This window comes from Haliotis rubra, unplaced genomic scaffold (assembly GCF_003918875.1).
Source record: "Haliotis rubra isolate DU_JTF1 unplaced genomic scaffold, ASM391887v1 Scf626, whole genome shotgun sequence".
NCBI classification, from domain to species: domain Eukaryota; kingdom Metazoa; phylum Mollusca; class Gastropoda; order Lepetellida; family Haliotidae; genus Haliotis; species Haliotis rubra.
The window spans coordinates 71,587-90,260 of NW_025767331.1; the positions used below are offsets into that span (position 1 = coordinate 71,587).

An 18,674-nucleotide genomic window follows, 5' to 3' on the forward strand; every position below is an offset into this window, starting at 1 on the left:
GGAGTATTCATTTTTGATTTTGATGAATATTGTATGTTTAGGTTCTCTTGGGAGATAACATTCATAATGCTTGTCTTCATTGTTTGTTCAATGTTGACAGGCTGTAGAGCCATGACTGATGCTTCAGGTACCGTAATGTTTACTGTTCTAGATGTGTTTATTAAACATCCCTTATTTTCACTGTGGTCTATCTGTCACAGACAATGTTGATTGGGTCAGTGAGTATATACTGGCAGTGTACAGTTGAATGTAGATTAGTAAGATCATAAAATGTGAGTGAGTGAGTGAGTACTGCCCATACAGTAAGATCTGATATAGTTGTGTTCTGTTGTATTGTGTGAATGTTGCTGGGTTTTAAGACAGTTTGTGGTCTTGTCTGGACTTGCTGATGTTTCGGCTATCCAGGTTTTTAAAATATGATTCTCATCTCCAGCGTCAACCATCAAGAGAGCAGACCAGCAAACAAAATAAATGAAAATATTAAAAAAATTCTTCTCATCTCATAAATTTTTCAATAAATTTACATGAAGAAAGATCATGTTTTTTTAATGAGTATGCAAGGGAAGAGTATTTTTATTTTATCACATCAGAGCATAAATTTCCCCAGAGGTGGAGAAAATTAAGACAAGAAGACTTTTTATCATATCAGAATGAAAATTCCATGCAAGCCTGAGATGGGAAATCCCGAAAAAATAAAAAACAACCTTATGATAATATTAATGCTGAATCTGTACCTTAAAAAAGGTAAAATGACTAGATTTTTTAAACTTGGTATATCAGTTCAAAATTTGATTTGAAAGATTAATCTTCAGTTAATGTTTGCAGTATAATAAATTGGCGATATCCTTATCTCTCTAAACAACTAATAAGTAAATATTACTTTAATTAAAAATCCCATGAGCGGATGGTATGTTCTATCATGTATGTGGGTATCTATTTGTGTGAAAGTAGGGGGCCTTACTTTATCTATATGAGCAATGAAAAGTCAACACTGTGTGGACTCCACGCTCTCAGTCAAGTGTAGGCCACCATTATTGCAGAGCAAAGTAAACAGAAACTCGAAGCTCCATTATAAGTGGGTTTGTTTGTTTCCCACTTAGATTGAATATTCAGGTGTTTATCTGTGCTCATCTGGCTGGTAAAGAGCTCAACTGGTCAACCATTAAGTTTCTAATCTATGTTTAATTTGCGTTGTTGTATTGTTGTCATCATTTCCTTGCTTTTGTTTATAGCCATTAAGAACCAGTCTGTGGTGCACACATTCAGACTTCAAGCCACACAACCATAAACCCAAACCTACCTTTTCAAAATCTATCAGTTGTTTATCATATCCATCCAACCATCAACCTATCCAATCAAAGAAAACCAATATCCATTCACTCAAAGGTAAACCATCCATTCACTCAAAGGTAAACCATCCATTCACTCAAAGGTAAGCTATCCATCCACTCAAAGGTAAGCTATCCATTCACTCAAAGGTAAACTATCCATTCACTCAAAGGTAAACTATCCATCCACTCAAAGGTAAACCATCTATCTACTCAAGGGTAAACTATCCATTCACTCAAAGGTAAACTATCCATCCATTCACTCAAAGGTAAACTATCCATTCACTCAAAGGTAAACTATCCATCCACTCAAAGGTAAGCTATCCATCCACTCAAAGGTAAGCTATCCATTCACTCAAAGGTAAACTATCCATTCACTCAAAGGTAAGCTATCCATTCACTCAAAGGTAAACCATCCATTCACTCAAAGGTAAACTATCCATTCACTCAAAGGTAAACTATCCATTCACTCAAAGGTAAACTATCCATCCACTCAAAGGTAAGCTATCCATTCACTCAAAGGTAAACTATCCATCCACTCAAAGGTAAACTATCCATCCACTCAAAGGTAAAATCCATCTATCTACTCAAGGGTAAACTATCCATGCACTCAAAGGTAAACTATCCATCCACTCAAAGGTAAACCATCCATCCATAAACTATCCATCCACCACTCAAAGGTCTATCCATCCACTCAAAGGTCCATCCACTATCCATCCACTCAAAGGTATCTATCTACCATCTATCATGCACTCAAAGGTAAACTATCCATCCACTCAAAGGTAAGCTATCTATCTACTCAAAGGTAAACTATCCATCCACTCAAAGATAAACCATCTATCTGCTCAAAGGTAAACTATCCATCCACTCAAAGGTAAGCTATCTATCTACTCAAAGGTAAACTATCCATCCACTCAAAGGTAAACTATCCATCCATCCACTCAAAGGTAACCCATCCATCTATCCACTCAAAGGTAAACGATCCATCCACCCACTAACCTAACCATCCAGCCTACAATCTATCTAACCATCCAGCCAACAATCTATCTAACCATCCACCTATCAATGGATCTAACCAGCCAACAACCCTTCCGCTATTCCCCCCACCAACTGACCAATCCGCCAATCTGTCTCACGTCAGTTTCAGTGTCCAATTACTTTGAGGGTATACTTTATTATCCCAAACTGTATATGCATATTACAAATGAAACTGTAATGTACTAATGGTGCAAACAGAACTATGGTGATGTAGACAAGTGAAGACCATAATCTGCAGTGACAGCATATTTAAGATGATATCGATTGAAGGGCGTGGCAGCTAGCTGACTGGGGAGAGTTAGTGTACGGGACAGCATGATGTAACTGGAGAATAAGTGTATTGATCTTTACCATGCTGTATTGTTAACTTATCATCTTTCATATATGGTTACTTCCACAGGGGATGTGCTTTAGCAACCAAAGACCCACAACACAAGGACAAACAAAGTTACCTGTTAGCATAAATTGTGAACAGTCTCATGACCATGTCATCCCTCTGGGTACCCATTCACTGCTCGGTGAACAAAGTCATCCAAGGAGACTAATAGAAGTACTTTAAAAGTAATCTTGCTTTTCAATGTATGAAGCCCATTTCCGGTGTCCCGGCCACTGTGATATTGCTGGAATGTTGCTAAAAGCGGTGTGAAACCACTCACTCACTCACTAATCTTGCTTCAACTTTCCCTGGTCTGTGTGAAGTACATGATGTCCTGACCCAGTATCTCTGTAACGCTGTAGTGTTAGATGGCAGCATGGTGCAGGTGTTAGGAACCAGGGCATGACTAAACCGTGGTTCTCATTCATTCATCAAGTCTTTCAGAGCATGATGTCCACAACATGGTGTCCATTTAAAATGTGATATAGCCACAAACAGATTATTCTCGCATGACAAATGTAATAACTTTATTCATATTGCTGTCTGCATTTTTTATGTGCTTTGTCCAGTGAAAGGCTAAGCATTAGATATGAACATCTGTGAACAGACAGGCATCGTGTATGAACATCTGTGAACAGAAAGACGTCTTTTAGAACATATGGTCGTCATAATTGACACATTTCATGTATACCACACACAGAAGTCGAAGAACAGCAATTGTTTTAAAACATAGCTATGACAGATTAAGTGTAGTTCCTTAATATCTTTTGAGTAGTATATATCTGCAGCATCATCTGTGGTGAATGTGTTAAACTATTAACAAGTTCCCGTTGGATGGGTTCAAGATGTTATCTGCTTCTCCGTTAGAACATCAAGATAAGGTGATACAACATAACACTGGTTGCCATCGTTTGAAAAGAGTCCTTATTTTCTTTGGCGAAGTTTAAATCAAACTGCGCTATCAAGCTGTAGAAGTTTGCTCAAACTGCACTAAAATGGGAACAATCTGATATTCATAAAGTCGCAGCATAAAGGCTTGATTGATGTTGACATAGCAGACTTTATGACTTTATGCTAATGACACCTGTCCCATGTTCTGTGTGTGATTTGATGCCATTGAAGCGCTTCATGGCGTGAGAGACACACATCACACGGATCAGCGATCTGTGACTCTCGCTGTATTGTCCAATTACTTAGAGAGAGTTGCTCACCTGTGTGATTTATGAAGGTCAAGGCTGGTATATTCTGACCATAAAAAAAAGGGTACTTATGAATTCTTTTGAAAAGGAATATAGAGGGGCCCTTGTTCTCCCGTAGTCCTAGCTGCAGTTAGTGAGGGAAGGGGACAGGTCTCACATCATGCTAGCATCCTTCTTGAAGCACAGAATATTACACTATATACATGTTTATATAGAGTTAGTGAGGGAAGGGGACAGGTCTCACATCATGCTAGCATCCTTCTTGAAGCACAGAATATTACACTATATACATGTTTATATAGAGTTAGTGAGGGTTCAAGGGGACAAGGTCTCACATCATGCTAGCATCCCCTTCTTGAAGCACAGAATATTCGACACTATATACATGTTTATATAGAGTTAGTGAGGAAGGGGACAGGTCTGGGCTACATCATGCTAGCATCCTTCTTGAAGCACAGAATATTACACTATATACATCTTGAAGCACAGAATATTACACTATATACATGTTTATATAGAGTTAGTGAGGGAAGGGGACAGGTCTCACATCATGCTAGCATCCTTCTTGAAGCACAGAATATTACACTATATACATGTTTATATAGAGTTAGTGAGGGAAGGGGACAGGTCTCACATCATGCTAGCATCCTTCTTGAAGCACAGAATATTACACTATATACATGTTTATATAGAGTTAGTGAGGGAAGGGGACAGGTCTCACATCATGCTAGCATCCTTCTTGAAGCACAGAATATTACACTATATACATGTTTATATAGAGTTAGTGAGGGAAGGGGACAGGTCTCACATCATGCTAGCATCCTTCTTGAAGCACAGAATATTACACTATATACATGTTTATATAGAGTTAGTGAGGGAAGGGGACAGGTCTCACATCATGCTAGCATCCTTCTTGAAGCACAGAATATTACACTATATACATGTTTATATAGAGTTAGTGAGGGAAGGGGACACAGGTCTCAGTGGGCTAGCACTATAAAACCAGCTTCAGCATCTGTGAAGCATATAGAGCTGCAAGCTTGAAGCACAGAATATTACACTATATACATGTTTATATAGAGTTAGTGAGGGAAGGGGACAGGTCTCACATCATGCTAGCATCCTTCTTGAAGCACAGAATATTACACTATATACATGTTTATATAGAGTTAGTGAGGGAAGGGGACAGGTCTCACATCATGCTAGCATCCTTCTTGAAGCACAGAATATTACACTATATACATGTTTATATAGAGTTAGTGAGGGAAGGGGACAGGTCTCTAGCATCATGCTAGCATCCTTCTTGAAGCACAGAATATTACACTATATACATGTTTATATAGAGTTAGTGAGGGAAGGGGACAGGTCTCACATCATGCTAGCATCCTTCTTGAAGCACAGAATATTACACTATATACATGTTTATATAGAGTTAGTGAGGGAAGGGGACAGGTCTCAGCATCATGCTAGCATCCTTCTTGAAGCACAGAATATTACACTATATACATGTTTATATAGAGTTAGTGAGGGAAGGGGACAGGTCTCACATCATGCTAGCATCCTTCTTGAAGCACATGAATACAGAATATTACACTATATACATGTTTATATAGAGTTAGTGAGGGGAGGGGGGGGACAGGTCTCAGGGGACATCATGCTAGCATCCTTCTTGAAGCACAGAATATTACACTATATACATGTTTATATAGAGTTAGTGAGGGAAGGGACAGGTCTCACATCATGCTAGCATCCTTCTTGAAGCACAGAATATTACACTATATACATGTTTATATAGAGTTAGTGAGGGAAGGGGACAGGTCTCACATCATGCTAGCATCCTTCTTGAAGCACAGAATATTACACTATATACATGTTTATATAGAGTTAGTGAGGGAAGGGGACAGGTCTCACATCATGCTAGCATCCTTCTTGAAAGCACAGAATATTACACTATATACATGTTTATATAGAGTTAGTGAGGGAAGGGACAGTTCTCACATCATGCTAGCATCCTTCTTGAAGCACAGAATATTACACTATATACATGTTTATATAGAGTTAGTGAGGGAAGGGGACAGGTCTCACATCATGCTAGCATCCTTCTTGAAGCACAGAATATTACACTATATACATGTTTATATAGAGTTAGTGAGGGAAGGGGACAGGCCTCACATCATGCTAGCATCCTTCTTGAAGCACAGAATATTACACTATATATACATGTTTATATAGAGTTAGTGAGGGAGTGCTGGTCAATGCTATGGTCAGCTCTGTTCTTGTATTTACTGCCATGGCAGACAAGTGACTGATAACATGAGCACCATATACATTGCTCGGATAAGATAACAGACATTAAACCAGGCTAAACATGTTGTAACATTCTCCCAGATGTATTGCAATATCGTATATCATGGTGGTAATTGTATCCTGATTTCACATGATTTTCACATAAAGCTAGATCATGATTCTTATGTTGAAACGTTATCAAGGCTTTCCATTATTTGAATGTGTGTTTCCTGTTTCAGGTTGCAGGAATTGTGGGAAGGGCAGAACTGTTGGCAGCTGTTTTCTTCCTTCTGGCTCTCATCTGTTATGTCAAGTAAGTAGCTGGTTGTAACAGAGATATCTCATCTGTTACCTCATGTGAATAGCTGGTTGTAACAGATATATCTCATCTGTTACCTCAAGTGAAAAGCTGGTTGTAACAGATATCTCATCTGTTCCATCACGTGAATAGGTGGTTGTGACAGATATCACATCTGTTACCTTATGTGAATAGCTGGTTGTGACAGATATCTCATCTGTTCCATCACGTGAATAGGTGGTTGTGACAGATATCTCATCTGTTTATGTGAATAGGTGGTTGTAACAGAGATATCTCATCTGTACCATCAAGTGAAAAGCTGGTTGTAACACAGATATCTCATCTGTACCATCAAGTGAAAAGCTGGTTGTGACAGAGATATCTCATCTGTACCATCAAGTGAATAGCTGGTTGTGACAGATATCTCATCTGTTACCTCAAGTGAATAGCTGGTTGTAACACAGATATCTCATCTGTTACCTCAAGTGAAAAGCTGGTTGTAACAGAGATATCTTATCTGTTCCATCAAGTGAAAAGCTGGTTGTGACAGATATCTCATCTGTTACCTCAAGTGAATAGCTGGTTGTGACAGATATCTCATCTGTTACCTCAAGTGAATAGCTGGTTGTAACAGAGATATCTCATCTGTTACCGTTAATTTGTGAATGAAAGACAAGCCTCCATGTGGCAGGTCTGCCTGATGAGGGGGAGGGGGGGGGAGGAAGGTAAGTCAACGTAGACAAGGAGCCATTGTGCTTCAACAATAGATGGTTAGAAGAAGATCAAACACAGCAGGTGAGGAGGGTCGTACCTGTATACATCCTCCTCACACCCAGGGGGTAGAGTTTCCTCCATAAACTCTATGTCATGTCAGAAGTTAATGAAATATCGCACCCGTATGTCACGCAAACATAAGGTCTGCCAGTTGAAGGCTATCGAGTAAATATCTTGCTCATTTTAACCCAATTCTGTAACCGGAATGTGATCAAGGTGCTAAGAGGGTTTCTCTGTTGGGTTTGTTTGTTTAGGGCCCAGGGACATGAGTGAGAATTGGTGTGGCTTGTTCACGTGTTTGAAGGCCACATGGTCATTGTCTGGACATGCTGGCTATCTCTAGGGGTCAAGTGCTGACCCCTTTCAATACATCCAGGAGTCCCCTATAGAGCACATATCAGGCCCTCTTTCAAATACATCTCAGAGCAACACAGAACTACATCTTGAGTGACCTTTACATACATATCAGACGCTTCCTAAGCTCAGCTACAGAGCTACCTCAAAAATATGTCAGATCCTTCTTCCACTACAATGCCAAAGCTACATTCAAATACATATGAGAACCTCCTTTAAGTACATATCAGAACCTCCTTTAAGTACATATCAGAACCTCCTTTAAATACATATCAGAACCTCCTTTAAATACATGTCAGAACCTCCTTTAAATACATATCAGAACCTCCTTTAAATACATATCAGAACCTCCTTTAAATACATATCAGAACCTCCTTTAAATACATATCAGTACATATCAGAACCTCCTTTAAATACATATCAGAACCTCCTTTAAATACATATCAGCCACATTTTTCACTGATATATTTTTTTCAAGTTTTACATCTGCCATGATCTTAGTGTGTGTACAATTTTAAATTGTAGATATTACTGATTAATTGAGCTGAATTAGTGAAGTAATTGTATTTCCATTGTATGCCTGAGAATAATTCTGACAGGTATGTCATGATGAGGACCTCCCAAGAGTGGGACAATGTTTAACTCCATCGCACACAACTTATATACATGGTTGATACCAGTGCTGTTAGCAGTGACCATAATGCACCTGTGTCTTACATCAAGGAAAAGCCACAAGCCTCACCCACCTGTGAGCTGAACTTCCTGTCGAACAGCATTAACGTCACACATATATAACTGTCATCATCATTATCTTGTGTCAAACTTGCCGGTGGCTATTGTCTTGTACAATCACCTGATGTCTCGATGCCCCAGCTGCAAGGTTAGATCAGGGAAATATCTGAGTCTGAAAACTCCTGATAGCAATTTTTATCTTATTTGTCACAAATTCAAAATAACTGAGAAATTATAGTCTTACTTTAATGATTGTTTGTGAGAAATCTTTCCAGGAGACATTAAGACTAACAATTATGATATCATAATTGAATTTTATGTTTAAGAACAAATACCCGGTATATGGATTAAGTTCAATTGTCAGTCTGTAATAAGTCATCAGCATTTTTCTGAAATCTGATGGATATTTTATACAAACACTGCATATTTCACCGGTAAGCCGCAGTTCCCTCAACTCTCAGAGTGACATTACCACTTTGCAAGTTCAGTCTGTGGCGTCAATGGAAATCACTCAATCCTCCGACACACTACGCCAGGGAGACTACGTTCCCCCATGACTAGACTTTCTGTTGATACCCGAGTCAATACGATATCCAGCCTGGTATACTGACCCATTCAGGACATACACTGAGCCCGGGGTTCAATAACACGTCCATAAACATGCACACTATGGCCAGATTACGGCCAGAATGGGGGTGTTTATGTGTACACTCAATAGTGATTACCATCATCACTGAAATCATAATGTAACTGTGACAACTGCACTTAGGATTACAAGTCGAGGTGAAGTCGTGTTTGATTACCAGGAAGTCATTGAGTTTGTCTGAGTAGTGGCACAGTTCTGTGTTAACCTCTGGGAGTTACAGACAGCTTCATTTAACTGAACAATCTTATTGTAATTGTACTGTAATATAAGTCTTTGTGTAAGTATGGGAGGTTACTTAAAGAACAGTATTCTATTGAGCAGACCCAGAGCTGGGACTAATGTGAATCTGTCTTAAAGCTCAAACAGGGCCATGTTCACTAAACAATCTTAGCGTAATGGACATAAGTCTGTGTTTAAGTCAAAAAGTCACACAGGGCCTCATGCTACTAAACAATGTTGGGCTTGTGGCTATTGTAAGTCTGTGTTAAACAGGGTGTTGTTCTAACAAGTAGGCTTTGTCTATAAGGAGGTAGGAGCGAAAACAGTTATCTCAGTGTAATGAGATTGTAACTTTGTGTTAATGTTGTCTATTTGTAGCATGCAAGAGCTGAATACTTTTAGAATATGCACGGAAAGAGTATCGTAGCAAGAACTAGAAAATTAAAAACAGATACAATACAGAAATTTTATATATTCATTCGAAAGTTCTGTGCAGCGTGACGGCATGCCAGATGCAAAATCATGGAAACGACATAGGCAATTATCAGCATTTCTGACTTTTTCAATGGAAGCAATAAAAACAACTAACCATACGCAGATAGTCAGAATGTTTCCGATTACTTACATCATACATTTATGGACAAAGGTTCCTTCGCAAAATCGTGGGCACCCATATCCACAAAGCCGCCATTTCATGAGAAATCGGTCATCGGTAGTGAGGTCATACGTCAACATTGTTGGACATATTTGGCAATTTCTTTGAGGTGAAGGTCGGTTGAATAAGATTAAACACAATCACACTGTCCTGCAGATTACACTTTTAGTATTAATGTATACTTTGCATATTGTTCAAATATGTTTCATGAAACTAATTTCATTATCAACATTTAGTATTTTAAACCTAAGTAAAACTGATATAATAAATAAAAGTGATTTATTTATTTCATGAAATGTGTATATGCACACGTTTTTAAAGGATATATATGTCTTGTTTATTGAATTTGTTTATGTTGTGTTATAGACAAAATAATGGCGTATAATCATTGGCCAGGTGCGCGTTTGTCACGAATGTTTTGAGTATCATTGTTTTCGATAATTCCGTGAACAAAACACCACGAAAATATAGTGTCCTTATTCACAGCAAATTCTCTCCAAATGATTTGAGTTACAATGACTTATTGTTAAGCATAGCGGAGTAATGCCCCCTTATCTTTATAAGAGTATGACCTTTATACAGAGGCCCAGATAAGCTGCGTATCCGAGTAATATATGCATAGAAAATTCCCATTTACGCATTGAAAAATAATTGTTGTGAACCAATTACGCATTTAAAATGTTAGATACGCAAAAAGTTTAAAACAAATGCGTACGGAATATATTTATAGAAATCGCTTGCGTAATGAAAATTACATCAATTGCTATTGTGTTGTACTGTTAGTATAGGATGAGTGATTTCCATTATATTTAAGTTGGTTTTGATTAGGTATGACATAAGGCAGAACATACCTACTTAGTAAACTTACTCAATGACATAATACTTAGGTGAGTAAAATGACTGAAATACGCACATATTTAAAAGCAGTGGGTAACGGAAATTGAAATACCCACTCAAAATTCATAATACCCACTCCAAAAAGTACAGTGGGTACAGTACCCACATGAGCTAAATCTTATCTGGAGCTCTGTTTATATAGTCATTTGATGTCATAGGGGCAAATCCATTTTCAACACATATTGCGAGTCATTTTTAAGATTGAGTGTATAACGTTATACATAAGCACACAAAGTAATTTAATACATACCTATGTCGTTCAGGTATCAGGCAGAATTTTCACACTTTCCGTAAAGATGACAAATTTAAAATATAGTAGCACAGTACTTTTATCAGTGCATGATAAAAAGCAGAGAAATTTACTGTTTTTAACGCATACCAAATTTAGGGGTAACATTTAGCAGTGTCTACTTTTCAAACTGAGTTTATACCATGAGATAGGACATGTAATACTCTACATTTCTGTTTAATTTTATAGCTGTAGGTAGATCCAGTGCTGCGCAAACAAAATTCTGGCGTACTGTTCACTTTTCCAAGAAGTTTAATGACGCTCTAATGATACCCCAGGACCTTCATTAAGTTAATGACGCGCTAATGACAAAACAACACAAGTAAAACGTTAGTACAACAGAATTTAATGACACATTACTTAATGAACGTTTAATGTCACGTTAATGCTTTATTAAAGTTTGATACAACCGGGTCCTGGACTCTATATGTCAGGTTCTATATGTATGGTTACAATACACATGGTACTATGATGACTCGTTGTGGAATGTGTCCCAGCGAGGGTTCCTGATAAGGTGAGGTACATTATCTGTAAGGTGGGTGAGGAGTTGTGAGTGTTTCAGGGCAACCTCCCCTGCCTTTATTTATCACTTTAATATTGATGTTCAGTTTTGTTTGACAAGACACAAGACCAGACCCTCAAGGCAACATATGAATGCTTCTAAAGAAAGTTAATTTCTTCCTATGCTGGCACTGTGGAATTGAAATATATCACTTGGGGCACCTGACCGTCTCATCTGAGGGTTTTGAGTGTGTAAGGTTTTATGCCACTTTTAGCAATATTCCAACAATATCATGACTGGGGACACAATTTTATGCTGCCTTCAGCATTATTTCAACAATATAATGATTAGGGTAACCAGATATGGGCTTCACACATTGTACCCATGTAAAGATTTGAACCCAGGTCTTTCTTTGGATGTGCAAATGCTACCCAACCACCCTGCAAGTAACAGAGATGTTGTACCCATGTAGGGATTTGAACCCACTCCTTTGTTGGGATGCCAAATGGTTTACCCACTAAGCTACCCAACCACCCTGCAAGTACAGAGATGTTGTACCCATGTAGGGATTTGAACCCACTCCTTTGTTGGGATGCCAAATGGTTTACCCACTAAGCTACCCAACCACCCTGAAGGAACATAGATGTTGTACCCATGTAGGGATTTGAACCCACTCCTTTGTTGGGATGCCAAATGGTTTACCCACTAAGCTACCCAACCACCCTGCAAGTACAGAGATGTTGTACCCATGTAGGGATTTGAACCCACTCCTTTGTTGGGATGCCAAATGGTTTACCCACTAAGCTACCCAACCACCCTCCAAGTACAGAGATGTTGTACCCATGTAGGGATTTGAACCCACTCCTTTGTTGGGATGCCAAATGGTTTACCCACTAAGCTACCCTGAACCACCCTGAAGGAACATAGAGGTTGCTGCTCCTGTACCTTGAGTGTAATGTTACACCCCATTGACATCACCTTCAATGACAGACAGGCTTCCTCTGGCTGCTTCGTGCCATGGCCTTCATGGTGTCAGCGGGAAAGTAACAAAATGCTGGTCAAGGGTGCTGCTACCTGCTGTGCAGGATCTGCTGATTTCTGGTTCGAGTCTCAGCTCATTTGGTCCACAAGCACCCACACCATGCTGTCACTGTTATACCAAACTCACAGCACTCTATATAGCCTTACTAACTGTGAGATATACCTCACAGCACAGACTCTATATAGCCTTACTAGCTGTGAGATATACCTCACAGCACAGACTCTATATAGCCTTACTAACTGTGAGATATACCTTACAGCACAGACTCTATATAGCCTTACTAACTGTGAGATATACCTCACAGCACAGACTCTATATAGCCTTACTAGCTGTGAGATATACCTCACAGCACAGACTCTATATAGCCTTACTAACTGTGAGATATACCTCACAGCACAGACTCTATATAGCCTTACTAGCTGTGAGATATACCTCACAGCACAGACTCTATATAGCCTTACTAACTGTGAGATATACCTCACAGCACAGACTCTATATAGCCTTACTAACTGTGAGATATAGAGAGTGAGTAATTCATTGTTGAATGGGATCACAAAGACTATTATCAATCAATCTTCCATGTAAGGCTACGTTTGACATACCAGTATTTATCATCCGTGACAGCTATTGTGGATTACTGTATCTACAGCTGTTTGAAGTTGTCCAGTAACATGTACATGGTTCTGTAATGAACACCACCTATAGGAAATCCATTCCATCAACAACATCATGTGTTTAATGCCCAGATTAACCTGCCCTGCATGTAGCTGTGTGTCCCCTCAGGTGGAATACAGAGTTATACACCAGGCATGTACTGATACAATGATTGGTGACTGCCACCTGCAGTGTACAACATTGTAACAAGCTCTTGCCACTCTGTTCCCTGTAATTACTGTGTGGACAGTTTCAAGTAGCCACTACAGAGGGTCAGATACAGGGTATCACAATATGGGGTGTTTGGAGAGGGCTATCGGGCCATGATCAGAGAAAGTGTTATGTCATATACCTGTTTACACACTGTGGGTATATCCCAGCTGTCAAGTACGGCCATGCTGTAAGAACAACAGTGGAGACCTCCATGATAATGAATAGGGTGTGCAAGCAGACTTCCAATGCAGTCTAGTGCCTGTTAAAGTACTACCTGAGAACAGGGGTTCATTATACTTATGTCAGCCAGATGAACAGGGTTTTTCAACCTCTTATGAACATTATCTCAGCCATTGGTGAAGATGAACAAATAGAACAGGGTAGCCATGATTAACAGGGTGGCCATTATTAGTATGGTGAAGGAAACATGCTGTCAGGTTTTGTAATGCAGACATTACAGAGATCAATTCACAAGGGTTTTCACATAGACTCCTGGCTTAAAACAGACTAACCACTATGTTACGGCATTGTGTATTCATATGATGTGGTTGTTGTAAATAACTGATCCTGAACCAGACAATCCAGTGATTGATGTTATGAACAGTTATCCCAGGGTATGTCATGTGATCAGCCAAGTCACTGAGTCTAACCACACAATGTTATGTCAACACTTGAGTGTAAGCTACATCCAGCAGAGTTGGTGGGGACAATTCTTACCAGGAATTAGATATTAGATACACCTGCCAATGCGGTGATGTTCGATCAAAGTATGCCTTGCATCATGGTTGGCATCTATAGAATCTTCATGCAACTGAACAATTCACCATGTTTATAATGTGCATTGTCAATGACAGGATCACACTTAATGTTGAAAGGTACCACAAATATAAATGTGTTGGCTCAACCATTCCAACAACTGTTGGTGAGTGTCTCTTAGCTGCAGTTATCCCAAGCAAAAATATTAATGAAAGATGGCTGTGGTGGGGACACTGTAAATGTAGTCACAAACCAGAGGCCATGTGATATTTTATAGTCCCTGTACAAATTAGATCAATGACATAGTTATGAATACACAATGCCATTTAGAAAGTGGTCAAATGTAACATGTGTTATATTTGGGATTACACTTTCTTTGTAAAGTACCGATTCTAGTACTTTTTGGGTTGAGTCCCATCCGGGATTCAAACCACACCCCTCAGAATCAGGCACCAAATCGCCAACACACAAAGGCAGACACCTAACCCGCTCAGCCACTGCAACTTCCACAAAAATGAAAGTCGGACAACTGGTAGTCTAGACTGCAGACTTTGTGTACCCATCTGAAAAGTGTAAATTGGCACAACTGGTAGTTGTCCGACTATGATGATAGTTAATTACATCTAACACGTTTTGATGTACAAATATTCCATGACTTTTTAAGCATGTTGATGACATGGAATTACGAAATATATTTTTGTTTCTTAATTTTTCAGATCAATCGATGTAAAGCATAACTACGAAACTCCTGATTTCCCAGTTACCCAGCATCCTGTGCTGCTGGTTGCCATGGTGATATGTACAGTGGCAGCCATGTTGTTCAAGGAACATGGAGTGACAGTGATTGGTGTGTGTGGCTTGCTGGATGTAACCATCTTCTGCAGGAAGGGAATCATCAGGTTAGATAACAAAGCATATGTTTATTATTGTAAGAATCTTGTAGAATCATGTCACACCGTCATCACTTCAGGCTTTCCTACCACGTCAAACTGACACTGCATGACGTAAGAGAAGTTCTATTTACAGTGTTTATCTTAACTTACTCACTCACTCACTTCAAACAGGACTTGTTCGTGACTGTTTGAAGACCCTAAAATTACTAAACCAAAAGAAACTGTGATTTAACTTTCTGTTTAGAAGCCAGGCTTGTCGTTTATTAAAATTAAAAATATCAAAACGAAGACCCTGTTTCAGGTCCTCTGAAAACTATACTGTTCCACTTTCGATTGTGATTTAGTAATTTAAATATGTCTGATGATCCTTACCACAAGTTGAGTAGTATATACCGGTAGACATTTGTTCATAACATATAAGTGTGCATGCTGCCTCTGCAGGGTGCTGACTGAGAGGTCTGAAGCAGCCATGATGAGGATGAGTCCCCTGATGGCCAGGTTCCTGGTGCTCATCTCCACTGTAAGTACTGACACAACAGCTTCAACATGTACAGGCTGACCAATTACAGTTTCATCAGAAAGACTACAGTATCCTGGATACATTCCGCCATCTTTGAAAACTTTCTGCCATCTTTGAACTGTGCAAAAAATGTGCACAACTCGACTCGAGTTTTTAATACTTCGTTATCTTAGTGTACTTACTTTTTCAACCCTTGGATACCAGTTACTATCTTCTTTAGGGTTAGTTTAACGAATATTGTTAGGTTTTAGATCACATGGTTGAGTCTCTTGAGATGGGGTCGCCTTCATTTGCACCACTCAAAGACATGCTGTAGCCCAGTGGCTGGAGTGTTGGCTAGTTATACTGAAACTCTGGGTTTCATTCCCAATATAATTGATTTTGTGAAAGCATCTATTCATGCAGTGTTAGGGTAGCAATTGTAGCAGGGTGTGGAGTCATCCCATATATGGCATTCTTACCATGTCAGTTTGACGGGGTTAACCTCTTTGGTCATGTGGACAAGGTATCCAACTTCGGATCAGAAGGTCCGTGGTTTGAATGCTAGGATTTGAAATTTTATGGCTGCTAAAGTAACACAATGTATTTGCTTATTCTGTGTCACTGATGTTTGCTCCAATCTTGTTTCAGCTTCTCTGCCTCCTGATATTCCGAATCTGGATCATGGCTGGAGAACTTCCAGAATTCCTGGAGCAGGACAATCCCGCGTCCTTCTCTGACTCCCTCATCACTCGGTGAGTGACGCTTTGGAACAGGATTAACTTTCCTTGTATCAGGCAGTTTCGCTAAAAACAAATTGTGATACATTGACCCCCTTCCACACAAGCTCAGTTTGCCTCAGTATCTATAAAGCCGTATGCTTCATTATTGACTCACCAACTTCTAGAATGCTTATAAAACAATCAGTTTCCCTTTGTTGAAATTTGCCATGTTGAAGTTCATATTGAATCTTAATTTTGTATATACTGTATCAGCGAAAGTTGTAATCACTTGGTTGAAGTTAGTCTCAAGGATATACTGTTGTAGTCTTACATGCACACATGTTCATATTGTTGGACTGATCTCATATATACAATGGGTTGTGTGTTTCAGAGTTCTGACCTACAACTACCTGTTTGCCTTCAACTCCTGGCTTCTACTGGCACCAGTCACTCTTTGTTATGATTGGACACTTGGCAGTATCCCATTGGTGGAGTCAGTTGCAGACCCCCGTAACTTAGCAACTTTGGTGCTATTTGCCACATTTGTCGTTATTGGCTACAAGTGCGTCCAAGATTTTAAATCTCAGGTACGTGTATCAGATGACATTATAAGTTGTATGCTTCTCTAGTGGGTAATACAGTTTGATGTACACCTCTTTGTAGCAGTGTCACCCGAGCCGGTAGTTGATATGGATGTCCCAACGCAAAGTTAGTATTCCATATAACCCCACTGCAGGATGACAGATATCCAAACCTTTGAACAGGTATAAGATAAAACTTTCCTGAGGGATGATATTTCCTGTTATCACGTAATAGGGCTATAATACCAGATATTCCTGCTGCTTGTTAACAGTTCTTGATATGATATAACCTGGATATAAAACCAGATATTTCACTTCAAGAAGACAGTTCTTGGTATGACACAACCTAGATATAGTGACCGCCTCCGTGGTGTAGTGGTTAGAGCGTCCGCCCGGAGATCGGTAGGTCGCGGGTTCGATCCCCGACCGCGTAATACCAAAAGACGTTAAAATATGGTACTTGTTGGCCCCTGCCTGGCGTTCGGCATTAATGGGTACAACAAGGACTGGTCGGCTCGGAGTCAGTATAATGTGTCTGAGTGGGGTATTTATGCTTCACTGCGGCATGGTATCTCAGTGGGCTAGCACTATAAAACCAGCATAAGTCTTGGCTAGTACAAGCAGCCGCACATGCACACGCATGCACGTCGTCATATAAGCGAAATATTCTCAAGCACGACATTAAACTCAATTTCACCTCACCTCACCTCACCTCACCTCACCTCACCTCACCTCGCCTCGCCTCGCCTCGATATAGTACTAAATATTCCCTACAGGATTACGATTCTTAATTTGACATGACTTGGATATAATACAAGATATTCCACTTCAGAATGACAGTTATCCCAGTGTGACGCTCCTGGCTTTGTCTCTACTTGTGATTCCCTTCCTGCCAGCATCCAATCTCTTCTTCCGTGTGGGTTTTGTGGTTGCAGAAAGAATCCTTTATCTACCAAGGTGAGATAACTCTTCATCATTCAGATGTTTAACCATATGTATTCCAGTGGAAACCTGATGTAAAATTCCAAGGACTAGCCAGTGTTATCAGGCCCTGGACAACCATCTTGTCTCTATGCATATGTATCAATGAACAACTTATCAGGGCTGGCCTGCCAGTTGTCAGTCTCTTCTTGACACCAGTGGGATGTTTGTTTTGGAGTGGTTGCAGAAAGAATCGCTAATTTATCTACCAAGGTGAGATAAACTCTTCATCATTCAGATGTTTAACCATCCAAGTTTAGTTAACAGGACTCTAATAGTGTATTTTTACATCAAGTTAAAAGCGGTACTTTCCACTGTATTTACAAATATTTCTTAATCACATCATCATGTCATTGTGACATACTTTCTCTACCGACACAATAGAGTAAATTCCAAATAGTTTTGATTCCAAATAGAACTAATGTTTGAGCAGGTCATAGGTCATAGTATTGCTCATACATAGGACTATAATTTTCTTTCAGGCGTTTTCAAGAGTGAACAATTTAACAATTTTGAACTGCCTTGATGTGACTGTTGCAGCACATAGGGAGCTATGGTTATCAGGCTCTGTATGTAATGGCCTTAATAGAGTTCTATAATAATGGCATCTTAATGCCTGTGTCACAGCATGTAACGTTATGTCTGTCTACAATAAATACCAGAAAATTACCATCCATCATGATTTTCAAGCATTTTCAACAAACTGTACAATAGTAGGTAAGGTAGGTACTTTACAAAAG

The 18,674-nt window shown here is 39.4% G+C and overlaps 1 protein-coding gene across 2 annotated transcripts in view; it reads left to right on the forward strand.

Moving 5' to 3' along the window:
• LOC124256365 (protein O-mannosyl-transferase TMTC1-like) overlaps positions 1 to 18,674 on the forward strand; it is a 62,319-nt gene that overhangs the window by 20,701 nt on the left and 22,944 nt on the right. For both annotated transcript variants that reach the window (XM_046690369.1, XM_046690368.1), the window contains exons 3-8: positions 6,467 to 6,540; positions 14,975 to 15,157; positions 15,593 to 15,671; positions 16,302 to 16,405; positions 16,764 to 16,959; positions 17,786 to 17,910. In XM_046690369.1, coding sequence (XP_046546325.1) covers positions 6,467 to 6,540; positions 14,975 to 15,157; positions 15,593 to 15,671; positions 16,302 to 16,405; positions 16,764 to 16,959; positions 17,786 to 17,910 — 761 coding nt within the window. The remainder of the gene's footprint in view (positions 1 to 6,466; positions 6,541 to 14,974; positions 15,158 to 15,592; positions 15,672 to 16,301; positions 16,406 to 16,763; positions 16,960 to 17,785; positions 17,911 to 18,674) is intronic.